At 43.5% G+C, this 25783-nt stretch overlaps 2 protein-coding genes across 3 annotated transcripts in view; one reads left to right on the top strand and one right to left on the bottom strand.

Moving 5' to 3' along the window:
* AP1S2 (adaptor related protein complex 1 subunit sigma 2) overlaps window positions 1–1951 on the top strand; it is a 30785-nt gene extending 28834 nt beyond the window's left edge. For both annotated transcript variants that reach the window (XM_058019165.1, XM_058019166.1), the window contains one exon: window positions 39–1951. In XM_058019165.1, coding sequence (XP_057875148.1) covers window positions 39–86 — 48 coding nt within the window. In that variant the 3' untranslated portion in view covers window positions 87–1951. The remainder of the gene's footprint in view (window positions 1–38) is intronic.
* A 62-nt stretch (window positions 1952–2013) lies between these two features.
* On the bottom strand, window positions 2014–21572 carry ZRSR2 (zinc finger CCCH-type, RNA binding motif and serine/arginine rich 2). The gene is made up of 11 exons (XM_058019164.1): window positions 21505–21572; window positions 19647–19726; window positions 19404–19500; window positions 18993–19101; window positions 18619–18705; window positions 16450–16488; window positions 14188–14303; window positions 11043–11256; window positions 7944–7999; window positions 7654–7763; window positions 2014–7034 (listed from the first exon to the last, which is right to left on the bottom strand). The coding sequence occupies exons 1-11, from the start codon at window positions 21549–21551 to the stop codon at window positions 6541–6543; spliced, it is 1449 nt and encodes a 482-aa protein (XP_057875147.1). The 5' UTR covers window positions 21552–21572; the 3' UTR covers window positions 2014–6540.
* Window positions 21573–25783: the final 4211 nt, after the last annotated feature.

Below are 25783 nucleotides of genomic sequence, written 5' to 3'. Positions count from 1 at the left end.
GTGTTCATTTACTACTGTCTCACATTTTCCCTCCGTAGGAAGCAGAGACCCCACGTAGTGTACTTGAAGAAATTGGATTGACATAAATCTTCTCTTCAGCTGATGCCATCTCAGTGTTTCATACTGTAAATGTTCACTGCCTTCATTGTAATGTTTAGCTAATGGTGTAAGATGCTGTTTGTCAGTATTACTGTTTTGCTAAGCTGCTTCATTCAGGCCTACAAGAAAAATACAAAATTCTTTTTTTTGAAAAGGGAACAAGAAACCTAAGTTCAAAATTTATAAATGAAAGGGAATTAGATTTAAATTGACTCAGTGTTTCCCTTCACTGCATTTATAGGACAATTGCATTTGGCTTCGATAAGCCTACTGTTTTTTATAAGTGAACTTGACTTCAGGAAATAAATGTATTACTATGACATAAGCATAGCCTACCTAAATGAAAAGAATCTACATGGACAACTCCAAATCTGAAATGTTCCGGTGTAGAAATTGTGTTTATTGCAACCAAAGAATTTGTTCATCTACATTTTAGTCACCACTTGTGATTATTCTGCTTTCAGTTGTTGCTTAATGATTGGAAATATCTGTTTACTACTGAATTTGTCATTATACCAAAGAATCCTGCCAGGATCTGCATATCAAACTGGTACAAAACTGTTATGGTGATAAACTGCTTTTTTAAGAAAACTGATCAACTCACTAGACATGAAGGTGCATTTTAGTGTAACTACCTTGAGCAAAACTGTGCAAGTTACTATACTTCAAAGGGAATGCATGTAGGGGAGAAGGAAAACCAACCCAGACTGAATAAGGAAACTGTTTTTAGGTCTGAAATGAGCTTGCTTTGACCATGAACACAAGGAATCAGCTTTCTAACTGAATAGAGAGATGCATAATGAAAACTGAATACTTTCAAAGATGGGAAAGAAGAAGCTTTACAGAAGGGACCTTTTATTATTTTCTCTTAAAGTCTACCAACTAATTAGTATTTTTTGGTGTTTTGTAGTTATGCTTCATTGGGTGTATAGGTACCTTTAGGACCCACTAAGTGTCAAAGTCATTTAACTGCTTTTCTTGATCAACACATTAAATATGAGGTACATCCCTTACAATACTCCTGCGTGATGTAGTTGAACCAATTAATTGGCAGTGAGAGCTCTTAACCATTAGATTTGTATAGTATATTCACTACAAATCATGTGAACTGATATCCAGGAATATTTTGACACTTTGAACAAACTCTCAGTAATTAGGGACTGAGCCTGTTTCACTAGCAGAAATGTGATCCATGTGTGATTATGAGGGAGACAGTGGGAGTCTACACCTGGGAGTAGCCAAGTTCTGTTTCCTGTCCCCTCCCTCTCCACCCAGACACCTTCCCCTGGGAGTTTGGACTTGTTCACCCGAGTGGTGCCATGTTTTCACAAAGCTCAGCTCTGGCAGTGCTGCTGCAGGGTGGGTTCAGTAGTACCAGCCAAAGGAAAGGTGCAGTGGTGCCACTTCTAAGGCCCTGATCCAGACCCCAGCACCAATCCTTGGGCCAGCAGAGTGGCCAGCCAGGCCCAGGCTGTGTGTGCCACTCCTGTGGCAGTGCCAGCGTGGTGCCTGTGAACTCAAGCCATTAGAACTTGTCTATGGGTGCCCATTCCAGGATTTATACACAGATTCCAGAGACTGTTTTTTGTCCCAGGGCATTTTCCTAGTGCACAGTGGGCAAGGGTAGATGAGGGTAGAGGGGTAGTGAAAGGACCCTGTGTGTGAGATTGTAGTGGTAAAATGGATTTAAGTCAAACCAGAAGCAATTTTATATGTATTAAACATGTTTTTAAAGTTCACACTGTCACTTGTATGTGCTTGGCTGGATTAAGCTTTGTTGTGATTGTGACAAACTGTTTGACCTCTGTCTGTCACATTGATTTAGTTATAATAAATGTCCATTTTTACACCATTACTGTGTTTATATGTAATTAGTGCCTGTATTCACAGAGGAAAGAAGAGGCCACTCAGTGCTGGCTTAAAAAAAAGGGAAATTTTATTACAGTGCTTAACCTGTTCTTGAGCACTTCATTAAAAAATGTTGAGGATACTGTGTCCAAGTTTAGTTATTTACATCCATTTATATTGTAGAGAAAGCAATAAATTAGCAAGTTTTTGGAAAGCTTGCCACATTAAACATAAAATTTATTTAAGTGGATATTAAATTGATGGGGTAGTACCACTTCATTTGAAAATTAAACCACATGTTGAGAGAGATTTCTGGATAATAGAGACTGAATATTCAGTTCTTTTCATAGAATTCTGAACAAGTCAATGCAATGTTTACAATCCTGGTCTTGACCAAAAATACGTCACATGAATCTGTTCTCCACCTTTCTAAAAGAACTGAACTGCTTGATGTTATCAGCAAAAGCATGAGGAAAAATTAACATCTTCGGGCATTTCTGAAATTAATCTGAAATGAAATTCCAGGTTTTGAATTTCCTGTCTTGTGCAGAAGGGCTGGGAAGAGCTAAAGAAGAAGTAGGAATTTCTGGATTGTTCAGGCAAGTTGATTGTTGTCTTAAATGTCTTCAACTTCACTGACTTAAGTCTTTTACTTGATGAGGCCTTCCTGAACATGTGCTGTTCCTTTTGGGGTAATGAGGCCACAGTGATGCTCACCCTGTGGCTGCCTCTGTTGAGTTCCCGTGTACTGGGTTACAGTTGTCCAGCTTGCTTTGCAGTCTGTCCCACAGCTCAACAAAGCATTACCTGTCCATGCCACATCAGTTTTGGTTTTCAGCCATAGATACCAATTCACCTGATACGTCAGTGCTGAGCAGGAGTGTATGTGGAATAAATGAAGTTCATTTTAATTACAAGCTTACAGTGAAAGCAAAATGAGCTGCACTCTTTGGATGATGTAAAAAGTAAATTAGGCTTTTAGGTTATTAACTATCATAAACTTCCGTCTTTCATGTTTTGTAAGAAGTGCTGATCCAGGACAGGAAGCAATAGCATCTTTTAGCAGGCTCTTGCATGTCTTTAGAAAAAAACCAAGTTATTTAGCACACAGGAATGTCACTGGTAAACCAGAGGGCATTTTCAGTACACTGAACGTGCTAATGCAAAACTGGATGCAGAACAGCCATGCTGCCATCACAGGGCATAAAAGTGGGAGAGGAGTCACTTGGGATGCATTTTGGACAATGTGCCCTATACACAAGGGCTGGGGCCAGAGAGGGAAGGCCTTGCTGGGTGTCCACAAGAAATGCCTTGCATTCAACACACAGACACATGCCACCCTCCTCAACCCCTGATGGTGGTTTGCTGCTCTGGACAGGCAGACAGGGAATGAAATCCCACAGAAGTGGCCCCCAGCTACAGTTGGAGGGAAGGCTCTCTGTCTGAGGGGGCAAGCCCAGCTCCCTGATGCCTTAATTCTGCTGGACAGCAACAGTGCCCAGGCCTACAGGGGCTCCCCTGTGCTGCTGCCTGCCTGGGCTGTTCCTCCTCCACTGAAGGGCAGGGCAGCACCTGCTCCCCATCCTGACTGAAGCAGGGCAGCTGGCAGGCCCTGGCACCGTCACCCTGAACCTCTGTGTAAATGCCAGAATTACTCCAAAGCACCTCCATGATCCCTGCAGAATTCACAACTGAAAAATAAGTATTTTGAAATACTGCTACTTTTAAATAGCAGTTGAAGACAAAACAAAACTTGGCCCGTATTAATTCACTTTATAAGGTCCTTTTCTGTGGAATATGCGCAATAACACGCAATGGGAATTTACAAATTTAAATCCTTTCCATGTTCTTCTGGGCTTTTTCCCTTGGGGAAAGAAAAAAATTAAGCTTAACATTAAAAAACTTCTAGTCTGTCTCTCCAGAATAAAGCAGCTCACTCAAATAATAAGGAAAACACAAAACCATGCATATAACACTACTTAAGATTATGAAGCAGAGAAACAATACTGAAAAATACAAACTCCAAAGTTAGAAAACTGGTGGAATCCCAGGTTTCATGCTAACAAATGCAAGCTAAATGTCAGATCTACAGCACTCAAATTCTGTGTAATAGACAGACGGTGTGTGAAAGTGCAGGGCAATCACAGCTACCAGTCCTACACTGTACAGGTACAGCCAGCATGTTTGGGTCCAGACCTCAAGAAAAACAAGCTGAAGCTTCAGCCATTGTAGTAGCAGAAATAAAGTATATTTAAATTTTTACATGCATTTCTGAGCAAGTTTGGTTTTTTTGTGTATTTTTTTTTTTTTTAATACAGCCACTTAGCTTCTCAAATCCTGTTGCAAAACTGTGGGGACAAGGAGCCTAATCACCCGTGGAATTCTCACATGGTTATTACTGGGCACTTAATTTCTAATCCCATGGAGACTTGGTTTGCTTATTTCACCTGACTGGTCACAGGTTCCCACCACATTTCCTTGAGCTGCACAGCTGATTTTGCTGGGCTGATGCTCTGTGACATCTGTCCGTGTGACACGGGGGACACAGCGGGGGCACAAGCCAGCTCTCCCACCTGAGAGCTCTGGGAAGCAGGGCAGCCCAGGGAATGGAGGGTGGAACAGCCTGTGGTGGCCAGCTGAACCAGAGTTTGCACATGCAGTGCAAGTGACCCAGTGAGACAACTGAGCAGCTATAAAAAAGTAGAAACCTCAGGGAAAATTTGTCTCTAAGGAGTGATGAGAAAAAGGTACGTTACAAGAAACTGGCAGTAACAAATTTCTCAAATGGAATTAAAAACTCTGTGCTGTCTATCCTTTGAAATATGCCTTTTAAAAAAGTTATTATTTCAAAAGTTATGCTAATTACAATTCCTACATCTGTTAATAACTAAAACATTTAATCAAATTAACTAAGCTACAGCTCTGCCTACAGTTATGACAATATATCATGGAAGGTGGGTTTGAACTGAACATCACTTTTGTTGTATTACTCCATACTGGACAAGTTACACATGAAGAAAGAAGGAAAAATATATAATCAGCATGCTAGGTGCACTATGCATTTAGAAAAGCAAAAATATATATATCACATCCAGAAGCAATGTTCACTTGATCGTAACTATCCTGGGGAAAAACATTCTTGATGAGAGGAATGCTGTTGGTAAAGTTCAGATACCTAGATTTTCTAGGGGAGTTTATGTTACACTGCTGGGAATTCTAATGAATTCCTATTTGGGAGCACTTCATGCCTGCTTTAGGCTTCTAACCCTTGGGGTGTGATTGGCTCTCTGAAGGCAGGAGCCCAGTTCTTTGGGGAGGCTAAAGACAGGGAGGTGTCTCTACAGACCATTACAGCACCTGCACCTTTGGTGCTACAAGCTCTCTCTAAGCGTCTGAGGACACTGAGGTGCCCAAGTTAAAACCTGAAGGTAAACCATGTGAAATACAGTACATCTAACAGTACAAATCTTTTAAATAAAAGTGAAAAAAATATTGGTAAGGATTTCTCTAACTGCAGGTACTTTGCTAATATAGCTATCATTTCAAGGAGGTTTTGTCCCAATAATTTCATTTTTATGTACCCTACTCTTCACCTTGGCTGTGGGAAAGCAAGGCAGTAGGGTGCCTTAAACTATTGGTAAAATAAACCTCAAAAGGCTCTAAGTCAAGTCCTCCTCTCCCAAAACCATGAAATAGTCTTTCATGTATAAACCCTTCAGTTTCTTCAGCCACTCTGCAGCCATCTTGACTGAGCCTTCACAGTCACATCTTTGGTTCCCTGATGGACACTTTGCACCCCTCCAGCACAAGTTAGGCAGGTCCTTTTCACCTACAAATGGTGAGCAACCAAGAGGTATGCAAAGCAGTTCTAACCTCACTCAAGGATTACAGCTGCATGGTCTCCAGTCTTACTTGGGGATTAAGGTACTGAATAAACTGATTGTTTCTCTGTGTACTTTCTGCTTGGTTTTAGTCTACTGCAATCCCTACAAGCCATCAGCTCAGCAGCTCAGTCAGGGCTGAGAAAAATCCAACACTCGTGACCAAAAAGCTCCTACTGGACCAGTACTGTACAATCAAACACGGATGTCTTTGAGATCCCTTTTCTCCAACTCATAAAACAATTATATTTTCTTTGTCTGGAAAGCAATTTCCAATAAACAGATGAAAAATACAAATGGCAATCATCTACACAGACCTGGATCTGCAGTGTGCTGGGGTGTGAATTTACTGCACACTGGCTGTTCTGTACTAACTCCTTACAGGAACAGTAAACACTTAACATACACATAACAGAAATAAGCACATACCAAAGAGGCTTCACTTCTCTATTTGCACTCAGTGTGCATCCAGGTGTTGCAGCTGTTCAGAGGGACAGAGTAGCTAGAGTACTTGACATTCACACCTTCTACAGGACTGAAAACTTTAAATTTTCTCAAGCTTCGCACACAGTAAACTACGTTCCTTTATTAGGAAGAAACATTTTAATGTGCAAGAACACTTTATTTGAAATTCATATATATCTGGTACCCTATTGGAAAGATTTCTTTTTCAGCTCTATTTTTGTCAATTAGTGATTTCTGAAAGTAATTCTCACTTTGTTTTGGGAGTTTCACTATTTTTTCCTCTGCTGCTTGATCTCTTTTTACCCCTGCTCCTGGATCGCGAGGAGCTCCTGCTCCTGCTCCTGCTGCGTGTCCGACTGTGACTCCTGCTGCGACTCCTGCTGCGACTCCTGCCTCTCCGCTTCCTGCCCCTGCTGTGGGACCGCCTCCTCTCCCGGCTCCTGGACCGCCCCGAGCGGTGCCGCCTCTTGTTCTTGCGGCGACTCTTTTTCCTCTCGGATTCCCCGTTCCTGCGGTGGGAATGGTCGGGGCTGGGGCTGCCCCTCCTCCTGGAGCGGCTGTAATACTCGTCACGGTGGCTCGAGCGGTTTCTCCTCTCAGAGTTTTTAGACAACTGATGAGTCCGTTCAGGAGAAATACGTATGTCTCTGTTGGCCTCCCAAAACTCGTTGTTTGGATTTTTGAATACGTGAAGAAAGTTGCAGTGTTTCCCTCTTGGACACTTCTGCCTTTCAAATAAACCTGCAACAGATTAGGGTTTGCTTTTTTTTAACCAGACCTATTAAATCTCTTTCTTCATTACGTACCAACTGGAAGAAATTAAATAAACTGAATTTTGCTTCTCCAAACAGAAGAACATGCATCTGACCACCTATCAATTTAACTCACAAAAGATTAATTTTCGTTGTGTACTTTTCTTTGAATTAGCTTTTTAACAGCTATGAAGATTTGGATTTAGCTTAGAACAAACTTAACTTTTTATTTCACTAAGTTTTATTTACCTTAATGTAAGAAGGTAAATAAAGAACATGTTATATTTACTGCTTATAACTGTTGATAGTCCAGAAACTGCCATTGCTTCTCAAGAGATTCCTGGAGTTTCACTTTAAGATTATTATTTCAAAAGCAAGAATCCAAAACTTTTTTCCTAGACCATGGTAAATCCACTAGAATAATTCAGACACTTATGTGACATGGTGTTACACTCCCTTTCTTTCCTGGATCTGCACAAGACATTTGTCTTCCAAACAGAAATGAATACAACATTAGGCAAATCTGAAAGCTACAGCCTAATCCCTCTTTTTCACTTCCATGAGTGAGTATTCTTTCAGTTACACATATTCTCTTTTCCAAGACTCACCACATATGGCAGTTTTCCACCTCGTCACAGGACAGAATTCACAATGAAGCTGTCTGCCTGCATACCATCGTCCACTGAACAGAGCCAGAGCTGCCTGACAGTCCTTCTCCCTTTAAAAAGGAAAAACAACAGATGGCATGACCATCACACAATCATTTCAGACACCCCTTAGCAATTCTGGGTTCCCACTACAGTGTGAGAATGCACTGCATGCATGATACAAACACCTATTACTCATCACTCAGCTCTGGAGTTTAGCTGTAACCCTTGGTAAGACTGTGAGTACTTACGACTGGTACTGGACGTACACATTTCCTCGCAGGTGGGGCTCATAGTTGCAACTGACCTGAGGGGATGGAAACATGAAATTAGGCCAGTGGAAGGTTTATGCTGTACAACAGCTCACACATTCTGAGATGGGCAATTCTCATTTAAGACAGTTCACCCATATCAACTTAGAGATGATGTTTTTCAAAACACTAAGTGTTAATTTAAAAAAAAAAAAAAACCAAAACAAACAAAAAAAGCCTTTCTGGCTTATGCTTAAATTATGCTTGGATTAACTCTGAGACCTTGGCTTCACTTAGTCCACAGGAAAGCTTGTACTCCATTGTCTTGCACTAGTCTGGGCCAACCCTACTGTGCAACAGCCAAATCCTGCTCTGACAACAATTATTAGTATCCTCACATGGAAATGAGGGATTCATTACAGTAAGAGACTCTAGAGCAATGTATCTTCACAGCATCCCTTTAAAATGGTTTCAAAAAGCTGGTGACACCATTTTTCACTGTACAGTTCTGAAAAACCTTTTTTGTAATAATTTAGCATTCAAAGGACATATGGACAGAATCAAACAGGATGAGCTTCAATAAGTCCAAGTGCCGAGTATTGCACTTTGGCCATAACAACCCCCTATACCGATACAAGCTGGGGACGGAATGGCTGGATAGTGCCCAGGTGGAAAGGGACCTGGGGGTGCTGGTTGACAGTCGATTGAATATGAGCCAGCAGTGTGCCCAGGTAGCCAAGAGGGCCAATGCCATCCTGGCCAGTATCAGAAATGGAGTGACCAGCAGGAACAGGGAGGTCATTCTTCCCCTGTACTCGGCACTGGTGAGGCCTCACTTGGAGTATTGCATCCAGTCCTGGGCCCCTCACTTTAGGAGGGACATCGAGTTACTTGAGCGTGTCCAGAGGAGAGCAACGAAACTAATAAAGGGCTTGGAACACAAGCCATACGAAGAGCGACTGAGGGAGCTGGGGTTGTTCAGCCTGGAGAAAAGGAGACTAAGGGGTGACCTCATCACTCTCTACAACTTCCTGAAGGGTGGCTGTAGTGAGTTGGGGGTCGGCCTCTTTCTCCGGGCGACAACGGATAGAACAAGAGGACACAGTCTCAAGTTGCGTCAAGGTAGATGTAAGTTAGAAGTAAGAAGGAAATACTTCACAGAAAGAGTGGTCAGAAACTGGAATCATTTACCCAGTGAGGTGGTGGAGGCATCATCCCTTGAAGAATTCAAAAAAAGACTGGATGTGGCACTTGCTGCCATGATCTAGTTGAACAGTTAGAACATCGGCTGGACTAGATGATCTTATAGGTCTCTTCCAGTCTTGAAAATTCTGTGATTCTGTGATTCTGTAAAGCTCTCAAAAATTAACTTTGAGAAAGTTTGCTGCTAGTTACAAAAGATTCCAACAGGCAGGTCCAGGCAGGTGGAACCCAGTTCTTCAGGACAAACTGTGATTCCAGCCTCTGTTGCCTGCAGGCCTCTTCCAATATTTGCAGCAAACAAAGTTAGCGGCTCCTTTCATCCCTGAACCCTGACTGACCCTCAGGGAATACCTCTGTGTGTGCTGGATCAGCAAAGGGCTTCAGCCACAACAACAAGCACTTGTATAATTAAGTATTACAGGATAAGGAGTCAAAGTGTTTGAGATACACAGTGTCAATACAAAAACAAGTGAGAATGATTTTGCCATAGACATTTTTGGGTAGGAAAAGAACCCTAGAGTTCTAAGGTACTGTTTTATCAGGACCTTCCAGATTCTGGAGCAGCTTCCTAGAAAAAACAGCCATAATAAAAGCCTTGGCAAAGTAAGTAAGCTGACAGAGGGGTGTGTCTAATCTGATTCTAAATGGTCACAGAGGCTCAGCTCACTCACAGTTAAGATCCCTGCAGCCAACATGTTTTTCTGAAGCATCTCTAATGTAGCGAAAATGTGCATGAGAATCATCTTGCTGTTGTACAATTGCCTTAGAAGCCAAGGAATGGCACACTAATAGTGACAGGAACCCAAGCAGGTGCAGCTTAGCACACCTGCACAGAACCATGGTACAAAGCCAAGGACCTGATTTTGCTGATAAGGCTTTTCAAGCCATGCTCCATAATGAATCTGCATCCTGTGTGCTAGTGGAGGATAACTGGCTATTATTCCATGACTCAAAATAGGGAGGGGATGCTCCACTCCTCCAAACAAGTGAAGGTTTCTTGCCTATAAAGCTCATTATACAACTACTGAAAACTCACTCCTTCTACTTTGCTCTTGCTTGAAATGCTAACGCCATCTCAGTCCTGAGGCAGCTGTCAGTAGATGAACACAAAAGAAGAAAGGGCACTATATGCCTCCTGGTGACTGCAGGAAAACACTCAGGAATGGCAAGCAGAAAGGGATGCTGCAGTAGATTCAGATACAAGGAGATTGCACCATCCAAGCTGCATATTTCTGGGGCGGCATGGGATTGTTAGCACACATCATTCATCTCTGAGGTCTCCATTCAGAGATCCCTCTTTGTCCCCATAAGAAACAAATTATAAATGGGAAAAAATCAGTACAAAAGACTGAGCAAACCAAATGCACAAACTAAGGATGGATGACAAATCTCAAAACCATTTATGTAACTTACCTTTCTATAATTCTTCCTACTGAAATATCTGCTATCTTTTCAGTTCATTGTAATCTGGTTTTATTTTATTCAGCCAGTCCTAAAATGACATTGTTTTGGTGTACACTCCAAATGCATTTCATACCCCCACTATTTCATTCCTTAGACCCAAATACAGTAGCTCAGATATATTTATATTGTCTAACAGTCTTAATGGACCCGCTGGGACTTTGCACAGGATAAGAAAAGAAAGGAGTATGGGATAAGTGGACTGTTGAGTAACGTGAGTAATGTGCAACATAGAAGTCCAGGCTTTTGTAACACTTGAGATGAATGGGAGAGAAGATTCACCCAGAGTAAGATGGTGCTCTGTAAGAGCAGTGACAAGTTTACAGGTGCCATGAGAGATGCACAGTTTGTTGTAAGGACACAGCATAGTGCCCACAGGATTTAGCTGGGGCATGCTGGACAGAATTCCTCGCAAGGCTCGTAAACCACACATACCTTGAACTGAACCACCTTCCCCACATTCTGAAATTCGGGGAGCACATCCTCATAGAACTCCAGGAACTGCTGGTAAGTCTCCTCATCACTGTACTCCAGACTGGCATCTGTGTCATAGTCGTCCCTGCGGCACTGCTCCATGCCAAAGGTGATGAACATCCCTCGCACCAGCAGCGTCTTGCTCGACGTGGGGTAGTTGTGCTTGCGAGAACACCTGCACAGGTGCAGTGAAAAAGGAAAGTGGAAAGATTGGCACCTCCAGCAGAAAATACACTTCTTGAAGCTTCAAACATTTGTCATTTTCATTTACAGTTATTATAACCGAAAATCGATTATTGGAAGATCAAGATATTTCAATTACTCAACCAAATATTTTGGAGTGAGTTTGTACATAACTTTAGGGGTTCCTTAATGCCATTAACAAACACATTCTTGCTTAGGAAGGCAGAACTACAAAAGTTATAGATACCAGTGTCAAAATGAGAGCTGGGAAGTAATTTCTTTTAGGCTACAAGGGTTAATGTGTTCCCATTTTCTGAAGGGCTTAAAAGATTGTCAGGAGTCTCTCTCTCTAGAAAGAGATTTTAAAGCAAGTCCCTGCTCTTCTTTTTGCAAACTGAAAAACTTGTACTGTAGTTGTTTTCATCATATGGGAATGGAAGGTGGGAATGTGGGAAGAACAGCACATTTAGACCTGCCCTTGAATAAGACTGGTATTTTTCCACTTCCAACAGAAAAAAAACCAAACCAAAACACACAAAGGTAAAAACAACAACAAAAACCCGCAGAACCATAAATCCACAAACAAAAAAACCTACAAAAATCAAAACCCAAACAAAAAAAAAAAAAGATTCTTCTAAATCAGTCATACTTTAATCTGCAGCTTCTTGGCAGCCATAAAAGTATTAGATCTCCCTCATCATCCATCATATTCAGGCTACCTTGCTAACATGCTGAAATACAGTTCTCCCCTAGACATCTTTAGATTCAGTAAGAACACAGATGTTCTCCATGCTTATTTCACTGTGCTTTATGAATCCCATTCAATATATCCCCAAGCAACTGGGTCATGCACTCTCCAACAATTTTCTCCTTTTCACGACCAGAAAAACATCCAGACTAGTCTAGTCTCTTTATGTCACTGGGCAGCACAAAAGAACTGCAGGGAGGTCAGGTCTCAAAATGGACAATTACAACCCAGACTTCAGCTAGGAAGTTTTTCTGTACCCAGTCAAATCAGAAATGGACTCTCACCTTCTGGTTGGCCCCTTAGACTTCAAAAAGCAAACAACAACAAAAAAATCCAATCTCCAAACCCAAAACTAAACCAGGAAACAATTAATTTCATGATTATTGTTCTTTTACATTTTAGAAGCTGCCTTCTTTTGCTGTTCAATTTCAATAATAGAACAGAAAATATGAAACCCTCCTAATATTGTCTGCACACAAAATTATATATTCACATGACAGAAAAAAAGGAACCCCAAGGAAAATGAATGACCCAAGAATCCAATATTACTGCAAAATATTAGGTTTGAATTACTGGGGAAATTGGTAGTAGCAAACTCAGCCAGTTTCAGCTTAGTCAGGACATAGTGAGCTTTGACAAGATTCAGTAGTTATTTGTTGATAACACTGGCTCTTAGTTTTTCACAACTCCTTTCAACCCATCCTTCCAGTCCTATCCTAGCTGTACCAGTCCTTCAACTTAGAGACAGCACCAGATGTTAAAATGACCAGATTATGAAGGAAGCAGGTATGTGAAGAAAAAGAAGGAAGATTAAAGGGAGGTAGCTGAGATCAATAGGGGTGAAAGAGGAAGGGCAGAATATGATGTTTCTCAGTATTTATTTTCCAAGGGTTATTCATAGTTCAAATGCAAACTTCAAAGCAAAACTGAGTTTTATGGAATCCCTAAATAATCCATGGAAGTTATCTCCATTAAAGATCACTACAAAAAAATACTGCAAAGACTACAAAGACCAAGACATTTGAAAAAAATGCTGTCTGCAGTGATATAGCTGGTGAAATTTTTATTATGGAATTCAACACATATTTCAGGATAGAAAAAAAAGATGTGAACTTGAAGCTTCCATATAGTTGAATTATCTTATAATTATCCACAATATACATCACACTGGAATAAATTACTCCCAGGATAAAGAAAACTACAATAGCTAGACTGCACATGTCTCAGTGATACAAGTTAGTAAAATAACCTTGTAAGTTTTTGCTGAGGATTCATGTAATAAATATCAGAGTCCTTCCCTGCTAAGCTGTTGTTTCTGCTTATCAGGGACTAAAAATCAGGGATTCTCAAACCAGAAGCTGCATTTGGGTCATCATTGTTCCTGGTCACCAATGAACATGGACTCCATAAACTCATTTATACTTCTGTTTCCCTCTACATCCTCTGGGAACAAGTTTGCCATTTGTTTCACAAGAGAAAGTCTTTCCTGTGTCAAAGCTGGTAAACATTCTGAGACACCTGACTAAGTTGCAAATAATCATTCCCATCCTACTCCTGAGTTTGCTGTTCGTTTACCACAGTCCTCTTCCACCTCCCTCTTTGAAAGCAGAGTCTGGACTAGTCAGCCACTTCCACAGAGGTGCTCCTCATCTCTCATCATCCTGATGAGCTTCTCTGTTCTTCCCTTTTACTACATGTCCCTCCTGAGACAGGGGCACCCTGTCAGTGTACCACAATCACAACTGAATGCATCACACATTCAAATAGTGAGAACTCTGGAAGCTACCTGACAACTTTCCAAGTGTGCAGATTTACCTTAACTTAATTTCTTTAGTCCATTTGGGATCTGAACATATGCAAATTAGAAAATATAAAAAATTAGCATCTGACATATCAGACCTGTACTAATAACAGACCATATACATTCTGTCAGAATACACCTGTGCAGGAGTCTAGGCTAAGAAAAACCAATGTAACCAGAATGCACCATCAGTGATATGCCATAACAATAACCAGCTCAATTCCAGCCAGACAATGCTCTGCTCTCAGTCCACATCCAAATACACAGAAGTATTTTATGCAACAATTTTTCCTCAGTTTTCTTATGACCTAATTAAGTTGCCTCTGTTTATCTCCCCAACACACTTCTATCCTGGTAAATATTCAATGGATTACCTGTCTCCAAATCGGCAGGAACCTGTTTTAATATAAAATGGGCAATTTGCTCTGTCCTTCTCTGTTCCCAGATTCTCTGGGGGCTCTGGGTTATGCCAACTCACACCATTCTCCAGCTGTGGAAGAAACATTAAAATAGACAAAAGTTAGAAAACAGTAAAGAAATGGAGTGTCAAAAATAAAACTTAACAACTGAATTCACATGCAGTTATGAGCACTATGTTTCTACAAGGCAAGCTGAACCTATTTAAAGCGTTGTTTTTCAAAGCTGCCCTGTGCTTTGGGTCTCACTTTATACATCTGTGTCATGGTTTAACCCCAGCCAGCAGCCAAGCCCCAGAGAGCCACTTGCTCACAGCCCCACCAAGTGAGATCAGGGAAAAAATGGAAAGGTAACAGATATAAAACTCATGCATTGAAATAAAGACAGTTTAAGAGGGAAAGCAAAAGCCAGGCAAAAAAGCAAAGCAAACTCAGGAATTAATTCAGTGCTTCCCAGGGGCAGAAGGGTGTTCAGCCATCTCCAGGAAAGCAAGGCCCCACCACATGTAACAGTGATGTGGGAGGACAAACATCATCATGCCAAATGTCTCCCCCTTCTTTCTTCTTCCCCCACTTTATACACTGAGCATGATGTCAAATGGTCTGGAACATCCCTTTGGTCAGCTGGGGTCATCTGTCTGGCTGCCTCCTCCCAACCAACCATTCAGCCTCTGCCTCTTCACCAGTGTGGCAGTATGAGAAGCAGAAAAGACCTTGGAAGAAAAGGTCTGTGTAGGCCCTGCTCAGCAATAACAAAAACATCTCCACATTTTCAACCCTATTTTAAGTGTAAATCCAAAACAAAGCCCCATACTAGCCACCACCAAAACAAAGCCCCATACTAGCCACCATGAAAAAAATTAACTCTACCCCAGCCAAAACCACCACAACTTGGCAGAGAGAAAGCCAAGACTATTTACTTATTTTTCTCTGCAACAGCCCAAAGCTCAGCAAGCTCATCATTATCACTGTTATGTGCATCTAGAAAAGGCTAAAATAAAAGTAACTTGTCAAAGGACAGAATTTTAAAAAATGAAATTCATAGTTAGCACTGGAAGTAGAAGTGTCCACACTGATCATCTTGGGTCATTAAAAGTTCTCTAATTCAAAATGGCCTCACCAAGTTGCAAGCCTTGCATGACTACAACCAAGACACATATTTTAAAAGGAATTTTCATTCTAACCAAACAATCTATAAAGCTGACTGGCCTAAGTTCTCATTTTAAATCAACTGAAAATTCTTTTTACTCACAAGCAGCATTTGACCCAGCTACCAATTCTGCTCATGACTTGCAGCCATAATTTTCTATCACCAGAACAGCCCTGTTATGTCAGCAGTAAATGAACCCTGAACCGCTACTCTAATGCAGTCTCCAACATACCACATTTCTGACTATTCCTTTGCAGACATGACTGCTAATGCATCTTGAGCTCTGGGCAGGCAGCAGTTCAGAGCAGTTTCCTACCCATCTTAGGAAACAGATTCCCTGCCTAAAGAGCTGTTTAAACATGATTTGGAACCAAACCTAACTCCATTGTAGCTATGGCAGTCAATAAACAATGGATAACTAGGTTAAAACTTATTTTTCAGATTCATGAAGTGGTTTAAACAGAGCAGGAATCTTCACAAGTTGAACCATATGACAGGGATAAAAATCCAAATTATTCTTTAAGGCAATCTCTAAGAGCCTCATGAAAACTGCAGTTTTCTTTTCTACACACTGCCAGCTTGAGATCCATGCTCTTCCAGGTATCCAAGCAGTCAAGCTTCTCTCTCCCCCACCTTTTTTTCTTTTCATTAAGGATCTGTGCCCTTCTCTACCACTCAATCCTCTTATTTAGAGCCTGACATCTGCTTAGAAAGACAAGTTTATCTTGCCACCCAGGACTGACAGATTTATTTAGAATTACAATTCACAAATAAACCATCATGCACAGTGGTTTTTAACAGCACACAGCAGTATTTCCAGGTTCATTTTGACTCAGACCTCCTGAACAGTCATCAGCATGCACAACTGCACTGCCACCAACCAGCCAGAAATATGCTTAATTATGTTCCACCCAGTAAATAATTGTTTACAGCTCATGCAAGCCACTATATATTAAATTTATTCAGGCCATTAGGTTCTGGAGAGCAGATGGACAGCATGCTAGAAGGCAAACACTGGATGGAAATTAAATTACTTTTCAGTTCTTTTTTCAGAAAGTCTCAGAGCATACCTGGCTTTCAGCTTGATCCAGCATCCTCTGCACAGCTGCCTATAAATGGTGCAAACACAGGACTAGTGAAAACCCTGAGGATACACAAAACATCTGGTTTCTTTAGTTAAGAACCTAATTTACAATGCTCAGTGATTATGCATAATGAAAGTGTGATGGGGTTTGCTTTAAAAACAGGAGATTTACTTTGGCTCTGTAGCAATTCAGGTACTACAAAGCTGTTAAAGGATACATCAGACAAGACCCTCATGTAGATGATCTTCTAAACTAAATGACAGACAACAGAGAAGTTTAATTTTCTTTTTTAAAACTATCATTGAACTGTTGATGCTTAAATCTCCTGCTCTAGCACACAGCCTGGTTACAGGTAAGTCCATAATTGTTTAGTTGCACAAAATGTTTTAACTTACACATTTTATGGAATACACAGAAAAATGCAATGCTTACTGAGCCTCTGTTAAAGCAAGAGATGTAACTGGTAAGAAACTTAAACACTGTAAATTAACCATATCTAGCCTTCCAAATACAGGAAAGCAATGAGGATATTCTTTCCCTTCATTTTTCTAAGTGAGCTGAGCATAACAATACAACTCTCCAAAACTGGCTGGACACTGCTTCTAATAAATTGCTCTATGAAGTTCCTAGAAAAAAGATATTTTAATATAATCAGGACAAGAAAATATGCTAGGACTGGAAGAGAATTAATTAAATTTAAAAAGAGCAAATAAAAATTAAAAAATGCAATTAAAGATGAGGACCTGGTACTGATCACCAAGGATATTAGATAATACCCACCCTAATAAAGAAAAATTAAACAGAAGAAACAAAACTCCCTGAACCACACAAACAAAAAAAAACTAAACCCAAAACTAATCCTTCACCCTCTCCAAAAAAAGCCTCTAATCACCATCACCCATCAAACCAGAAAATCTATTTCTTAATTTTAGGGAGGGGAATTAGTTTTTTCATTGTATCACTTGTTAGAACTTGAATAAACTGCTGTTTCAAGACACAAGCAAAACCAATTAAACAACTTTCTGCTGCTAAAATGGGTGGCTCTGCTTTTAGCTGGGTAATCAGTTTCCCTCTGGGTGCCTGTCATTGCCCTCTATGAGCCAATTTAACTCACTACCCCTGGAAATAATAACCCAGAAAAACAGAAAGCAAAGAATCCAACTACCAAATAAAAGAGAAAGCTGCTTCCATCTAGTTCAGGGACACCAGTTATCCCACTGAGGGCTTGGGCACACCCAGACACAAGGATAGAGGGGAGGATTGGAAACCTGCTGTTATCATGGTTCAACTCTCTCCAAACTGCATCTCAACCCTAAATAAAGGACATGAGCATAATTTTCTCTCCCCTACTCTGCAAAGACAGAAATGGACACCTGAACACCAGAGGAAGCAAGACAGGAAATACAATAACTACTGTTCTTTGGCATCCCTCATTCAAGTGTTACATCATCAGTAGCACAACCAACTATTAACTGCACACAGCCAGAGCTGTCTGCTCATGGCTGCTCTCCTGCTGTGGCTATCAGACTCAGCTCCCAGTGAAATGTCCTCACACTGAATTACTGTGCAGGAAACCTTACATCCAGGTCACTGAACTTGTAAAACTGAAGATGAATGTATCATTAACAGAAATGTTATCAATGATTTGTATCTTCAGTATCATTTTTATTCCACCCAAGGAGCTCTGAAAAAAGATACGTCCTGTTGGAAGAGTCAGGTAAAGAAGAGCTGTAACACATCTTTTGATTAAGAACTGTGTTAAGGAACAGCAGCAATGAACTTCCATGTTCCATGTCCTCTTTGGGCATTTTCTTCAGCACTGACTGTGTTTAACTGGGACATTAAGGAAGGATTATGTTTAATGCATGATGCAAAAAGTGCACTTATCAGAACCTGCACTGGCAAAGTACCTTTGTATTTACCTGACGTAAACAATTCATACTGTGAACAACCAGATGGGTTAACAGGAGTTATACTTCAGTATATGGAGCCCCTGGATGCTCTTTAACACTGAACAATGGTTTAGGAACTTAGAATGGGTTAACTAATGCATTTGCTGTTTATAAAAAAATCCCTTTTCAACATGCATAACTGTTGCATCTGATCATGTCACAGGACATATAATATACATATCCTCCCACCACCAGCAATCACCTCTCTCTCTCTCTTCTCCTGTTGCTTCTGCTGTGCCACTTCTCTCTCTTTTCTTTGCTGCTCTTCCCATTCTTCTTTGATCTTCCTCTTTATGACAGAAAAAAAATAAATTAAGGAACAATGCTTTACAATCAAAGTCAAAAGCATCATGTTGCATTACAACTTCTTGACAATTAAGTTTTCATCTAGTCAGACGCAACTAAATCTGACAAAAGCCCTTTTAAGAGCTGTTGTTTTTTTCTCTTTTCAATTCTGCTTTTCTGTACAAAAGAGTGGAGACTCTATGCTTTCAAACCAGCATCAAGAATAATGAAAGTTACTACACTCAGCTGCCTTGTTGCCTAGCACAACTCTAAGGTTTTACATCTTTATACCTCTTCTTCCTCTTGACGCTTTCTTGCGGCCTCTTCTTTTTCTTTCTTTAGCTTGAACTCTTCTTGGGCCTTCTCTTCTCTCAGCAACCACTGCTCATGTAGTTTTTGTCTACCAAAGAAACCAGATACCACTCAGACCACCAACTTAAGGAGTACCCATGATTGATGCAACTGTCATAAAAACAATTCAATATTGTATTTATTACTACAGTAATAACTGCAACTTACCTAATCTTATTTAAAAGAGAAATTTCCATAGGAATCATTCAGGCTTTAAAGGAAAGGACTGTGTAGCCTGACATATTCAATAAAGACTGTGTTTCACAGAATATATTTGAACTTTTCAAAGTACTAAAATGGAATTGATTAAAAACTGTTTATTGCATATATGCCATTTTCTAGATTTCTCACCTTTCTGCCTCAAGTTTTTTTTCTTCCTCTTCTTCCTCCTCTTCTTCCACTTCCTCTTCTTCCTCCTCAGACACAGATTCATCTTTTTCTGCAGCTTCTGATAAAAAAGCACAATTCAACACATCTACATAACTGCATGCTGTGGCCAACACAGATACACAAAATATCTTAAAAAAAAAAAACAAAAAAACAAAAATTCCCAATCATTTCTAGTCCCACTGACAGTACCAAACACTTCAGTACCTGAGTCCCTTAGTTTGGCAAGCGCCTGTCGCTTTTTTTTCCTCTTCTCCTTCTTCAGAATAGCTCTGTACTTTTGATGGCTGAGGATGAGAGAATATTCCTTATGTTAAAACAGCCAAACAAATAATTTTTACTGTATACATGCACTTAATTTCCATCAGCAATACAAAATCCCACAAACTGCAAAATTAACAGGCATTTATATGAAACAGTAACTGCACAGCAGCATGTGATGTGACATCTGATGAAATCTGTAAATCTGTGGCTGTGCTGTTCAGACTTGCACATGGGCAGCAGCAGAAAGACCTGAGATGGGGTCTCATCTTCTTTGAGCTCTGCAGTACTCAACATCATCACCAACTCCATGAAATCTCCTTCAGCTCCTGAAACTTGGTCACTAGATAAAGGAGAAAAACTTGGGGATCTCCTACCCTACAATTTTGGTACAACTTTCTGCACATTCTAGTCCTTCTTTTACAGGACATGAAATTTCAAGTTCTTTCTTTTCTCCTTTGTTATTTTCCACAGACAGTAGTCTCAAAGGACAGCTAACAAAACACACTCCACAGCCCCCACAGACAATGCTCAGCACTGCTCTTCTGCTACAGAAGCTTGGCCAGACTCCTCCTTGCTTGTCTGACAGCTTTGAACAGCTGCCTACAAGCAGCACCACGTTTTCACTATGGTTAAAATGCCTCTAATGTCTAAAAGCCTTTTCACATCAAGCTCTTTTCTATCTTTCCTCTTCCTAGCCAGGTGATAATGGAGAAATAGACAGGAGGGATCATCTTCTGCTCTGGTCATTGTGCCACACCAAATGCTGATGGGAGATTAATACCTTCCCCTTTTGGAGTGTGTAATTTTAAAAGATTCCACACGTGTAACTCAGCGAGCCAGAACTTCACCCACACCTCCAGTCCTGTCCAGGATTGCTCACATCCTCACCACCTGCACACCTGTGCGTGCCAAGGGGACACCGCGGTGCTTGTCCTGACAGCAACGCCTGCCCGCACAACAATGTCACCACCTGGGCCCTCTGCCTCTGCCGCGGTCAGCCTGGCCGCTTCTCACCTCGTGTCCCTGCCTGAAATGGATCGCATCCCTCAGCAGGTGCCTGGGGCTGACAAGCGAGAAGCTCCTCCCCAGTTCCTGGGAACTTCTTTTTCTTGAAGCCCAAGGAAGGAAGGGACGGAGGGACTCCCCTTACTCCCGGACCAGCACAGGAGAGGGGGGCACACGGCTGACGAACAAGGAGCGGCGGTGCCCAAGCCGCTCCAGGGCTGGGCTTCGCCTCTGCCTCCAGCCGCAGGACACCGGAGCGAGGCCTGGGCAAACGCCTGCAGACCCCGGCCGGGCAATCCCCCGGCGAGCCCGGCTGCCCTGCCCACGGCCTCGGCGGCGGGGCTGGCCGGGGCTCAGCCCGGGCACGCACATGCCGCTGCCTCCCCGCGCCGCGGCCTCCGCTGTCCCGCACACCTCTCAGAGCCGCCGCTCTCCCGGGCGCGGGTCGCTGTCCCGCCGCAGCTGGGGCGGGCCGGCACGGAGCCCCGCTCGCCCCGGATCCGGCCGGGAACGGGACCGGCAGCGCCCCCCGCCCGCGGCTCCGCCGCTCTGGGCCCGCTCGCCGCCCGCAGAACCACCCGTCCCGAGAATCACCGAGCCCAGTTTCCCCCGTCCCGCCGGGCCACGGCCGCGCGGAGCTGCGCCACTGCCGGGCCCGGCCACGGGGCGGCCTCAGCCGCGGCCGTCGGGCGCTCGGGCGGTCTCGGCCAGGACAGGGCCGTGACTCTCCGCAGGGACCCGCGGGCCCTCCCCCTTGCCTCGAGGGGTCCCAGCCCCGGCCCGGCCGCGGCCTCACCTCGGCTTCCCCAGGGGGGGCTCGGGCACCAACATGGGCGCCGCCATCTTGCGGGACCGACGGGACGTCACGTGACCTCTCGGCGGAAGGGCGCGCAATCGGTTCCGGCGGCCGCGCGCGCGCCGAGATCCCGGGGCTGAGGGCGGCGGGGCCGGTGCGGGCTGGGGGCAGGGACAGGCGGCACCGGGGGACAGGGACAGGCGGCACTGGGGGCAGGGACAGGCGGCACTGAGGGCAGGGACAGGCGGCACCGAGGGGACAGGGACAGGCAGCACGGGGGGCAGGGACAGGCGGCACTGAGGGCAGGGAAAGGCAGCACGGGGGGCAGGGACAGGCGGCACCGGGGACAGGGACAGGCGGCACTGGGGGCAGGGACAGGCGGCACTGAGGGCAGGGACAGGCGGCACCGGGGGACAGGGACAGGCGGCACTGGGGGCAGGGACAGGCGGCACTGAGGGCAGGGACAGGCGGCACCGGGGACAGGGACAGGCGGCACTGAGGGCAGGGACAGGCGGCATTAAGGGCAGGGACAGGCGGCACCGGGGGCAGGGGGCACTGAGGGCAGGGAAAGGCGGCACCGAGGGGACAGGGACAGGCGGCACTGAGGGCAGGGACAGGCGGCACTGAGGGCAGGGACGGGCGGCACTGAGGGCAGGGAAAGGCGGCACTGAGGGCACGGAAAGACGGCACCGAGGGCATGGACAGCCGGCACTGAGGGCAGGGACGGGCGGCACCGAGGGCAGGGAAAGGCGGCACTGAGGGCAGGGAAAGGCGGCACCGGGGGGCACGGACAGGCAGCACGGGGGGCAGGGAAAGGCGGCACTGAGGGCAGGGAAAGGCAGCACTGGGGAGCCCGATTTACCGAACTGTCCCAAGGACCGCAAGCGAGGGAGTGCAGAGAACGTTCCGTTGTCACGGGATCCCTGACCCACTCAGGTTGGAAGGGACCACAGTGGATCATGTGCTTCAAGCTCCCTGCTCAGACAGGGCCATCGCGGGGCACAGGGCTGTGTCCGGACAGTTCCTGAATATCCCCAGTGAGGGACACTCTGCACCTTCTCTGGGCAATCTGTTCCAGTGCTTGGTCACACGCAGTAAAGAACTTCTTGCTCATGTTCAGGTGGAATTTGCTGTGCCCAGTTTCTGCCCGTTGTCTCTTGTCCTATTGCTCGGCACCCCGGGAATAAGGTCCCTCGCTGGACCCATCCTCTGACACTTCCTTTTTAATGTTACTATGTGATGATGAGGTCTCCTCTGGGTTGTCTCCTCAAGGCTGAACAGGCCCAATTCTCTGAGCCTTTCCTGACTCTGTGCCATGTCCTTAGCCCTGTTGGGTACCTGTGTGCCCGTGCAGTGGTGCCTGAGCTTGCCTGGGGTGCTGCTGCACATGGCAGTCACTGAGTGACACTGGGCAGTGCCTGCCTGTCCACAGCCTGTGCTCTGTGTGGGAGCTGCCTTGGCTGTGTTGGGAATTGTGTGTGGGAGCGGGGTGTTCAGTGCCTGCCATGAGGGAAGCTTTCAGGGTGTCCCTTGGCTGCTGTGAGCATGGCTGCCCTGCCCCACAGCCTCTCAGAGCTGGGGGAAGCCACAGTTCCAGTGCATTGATCAATTTAGCTCACACTGCTGATGTACTCCCATCATCATCTCTGAGGCATTGTACCTGACCTGATTATAAACGCATTTCATGGCAGGAAACTATTCCACACAGACCCTCCTGGGTGTGATGGGTGGAAATATGGAAGGTGTCAGTAATCAATTCCTCTGTGACAAGAGTGATAGATTACACCCTTCAGAGGCAGTGTGCTTGTAGCTTTCATTTGGGCATGTTTTGCATAGCATTAATAAAGTACATTGTTGATTAAGGTCTAAATTATTCTTCTAAACCACAACGTAGGAGCTTATTTCCTACATCCTGGGGGTAGTGCACTGCAGAAAGAGCCAGAGCTGCTGATGGTGAAGCACACCACAGCAGGCTCTGTCAAAACCTGACTAATTGACTGTGCTGTTCATTAACAGCATAATGAGTATCCTCTTTCTTACTCTGAAGCTCAGTGAAGTTATTCAAAGCAAGCATGTGACTGCTGCAGTCAGCAGTTACATTTGCCACTTGACCAATGAATATTCAGACCGTGACCTCTCTGCTGTTACTGAACCATGTGCCAGAACCTAGACTCTCTTAAAATTAAGGAGTTGTCACCAGTAGTACTTCCCCTGCTCCTAGTGCAGAACATACATGTAAAGTAACACATAATTTGCTGTTTCTTGGATACAGAAGATGGCAGTATTGGGCATTTAACAACTGATGAACCATTGGCACCCATGAAAGTATTGAAAAAAACCAACCAAATGTGTTTCATAATCTTATTTCATTAAGAAATTATAACTATAGCTTTCATCCTCTCATCAACAGGAAATGCCATAATATTAACCTTCCTTTGAGCTATTTATGAGTCAAAATTGAGAAATTCTATAATTTTTTTGGTATGCTCCATTTCATCATGGCATTTTCCCAACCTTCTTGGGGAAGGCACCATCTTAAGCTTTTACATTTCAGCAATTAAAAGTAGATCTCATTTTAAGAAAACACAAAACATAACAGCTATTACCAACATCCAGAATGATTCTGGAAAAAGCTGTCATTCTTTTCAAAACAAGGATACACAGTTGCATTATTCACTGTTTTGTTTATTTTGATTAGTTTATACACATATAGCACCTTGGTTTTCAAGTCCAGGTGTAGACTTCCACACAATTTAATTGATAGAGTGTCAGAAAGAAAAAGATATGGCAATTCCAGGCAAGAGTCATTCACATATCCAAAGTGATACTGCATTCCAGCCAGCAGTTGTTATTCCTTACACTGGAATTATAGACCCCAGGCCTTCACAAGCATAGTTTATTTTTGTGGCAACCTTCAGGTTTTGAAACTCACTCTTCCATATTTTCTAAAGAGAAATACTCCTTCTTCATGGTCCAGTACCACATGAACCCTCTCATGAGAAGGTCAATACTGGATGCACAGATTGTACTGTGTGGAACACCCAGAACAGAGAAACTTTTATCTTACGACTTGTAGTTATGTACTATGCATGTGGTAACTACCATGCATGTCCCACCTTGCACTGTAAATGTCTGTGTGTCTTTCCAGCTGTATGCACAGGGCTGTGCATGCACAGCAGAGCAGCCCTCTGTTGAAGTGCAGTGACTCTCTTTGGCACACATTTGAACTTCCTTTCCCCGTGGCTCTTCTGGTTTCCATTTCTTGTCTTTTCTGCCATTGTAGAGTAACATAAGCAGATAAGAAGGGTTCAGTCTCTTTGTTGTATGCCCCAGCCCTCTGTGGAAAAAAGAAAGATACATTTGATAAGCATACAAATTATGTAAAATTGTCCTCACTGAAATATTTGCCATAAGCTCCAGGAGAAGAGTGGCACCTTTCCTCATGGAATTGTACATCTGTTTTTTTGGGGGGTTTTTTTTTGGTTATTTTTTTTTTCACTGGGTGATGCAAATGGAAATAAGAGAATACAAGGGGCAGTCAAATGTCAGTCAAATCACTAGCTTGGATTTGTCTGACCCAGAGGATATGTGCTGTGTGGGAGACATCCAGGAAGTGTGGGTTTGGGGTGGGTGGGTGGGTCAGTTTTCATTGACACTTCTTGGTGTGTTTGTGTAATAAATGTGAAGATGAAGTGGTGGCAGCAGCACCATCCTCCCACCCCTTCCATGCTGGAAGTCTCAATGCCAGCCCCACTGTGGGCTGTCCTTGGTGCTTTCCACTGCAAAGTGCCCTTTCCAAGGTGATAGATGGGAATGCTGGCAAGTGCATCCTTCCCCCACCTGCACTACTGTTGGGAGAGCTAAATGTTCCTCACCCACTGTCTGCTTCTGTGAGCGCTGATAAAAACTCAGTGACAGCCAGGTCACTTCTGCCCTGTTACACTGATGGCTGTGGTGGCAGTCCTCATTCAACACCCTGTTCCCCCATGACTTCTGGAGGTGACAATGCAGTGTTTGTCATTTCCACTGCACCCAGGGAACTGCACAGCACTGTGCACCACTGCAGTTCGGGTCTGCAGTTCTCCAGGTACATTTCCATGAGTGACTAAAGCTGACAGTCACACATGGGCTCTTTCCTCCTAAGAATTGGACACAACTCTTTGAGACTAAAGATTAACTTCCTCAGAGTTTAAAACTGTTAATTTGTCAAATTTGAAAACTGAGGTTAAGTTTAGCCATAGTTGTTAATTAACTTACACAATAGCTATCAATATTTTAC

The sequence above is a fragment of the Melospiza georgiana genome, chromosome 2 (genome assembly GCF_028018845.1).
Source record: "Melospiza georgiana isolate bMelGeo1 chromosome 2, bMelGeo1.pri, whole genome shotgun sequence".
NCBI lineage: Eukaryota > Metazoa > Chordata > Aves > Passeriformes > Passerellidae > Melospiza > Melospiza georgiana.
Note: the sequence above shows the minus strand (reverse complement) of the source record. Positions and strands in the feature narration are given on the sequence as shown.

What these genes read in the sequence shown, in the direction of transcription:
- ZRSR2 (XM_058019164.1), bottom strand. Translation starts at nt 21,551, where the DNA reads ATGGCGGCGCCCATGTTGGTGCCCGAGCCCCCCCTGGGGAAGCCGAG. An exon ending in CCCCCCCTGGGGAAGCCGAG is followed by an intron (nt 19,727 to 21,504) that starts GTGAGGCCGCGG and finishes TCTCATCCTCAG; the next exon opens with CCATCAAAAGTACAGAGCTA. An exon ending in AGGAGAAGAGAGAGAGAGAG is followed by an intron (nt 16,489 to 18,618) that starts GTGATTGCTGGT and finishes CACCATTTATAG; the next exon opens with GCAGCTGTGCAGAGGATGCT.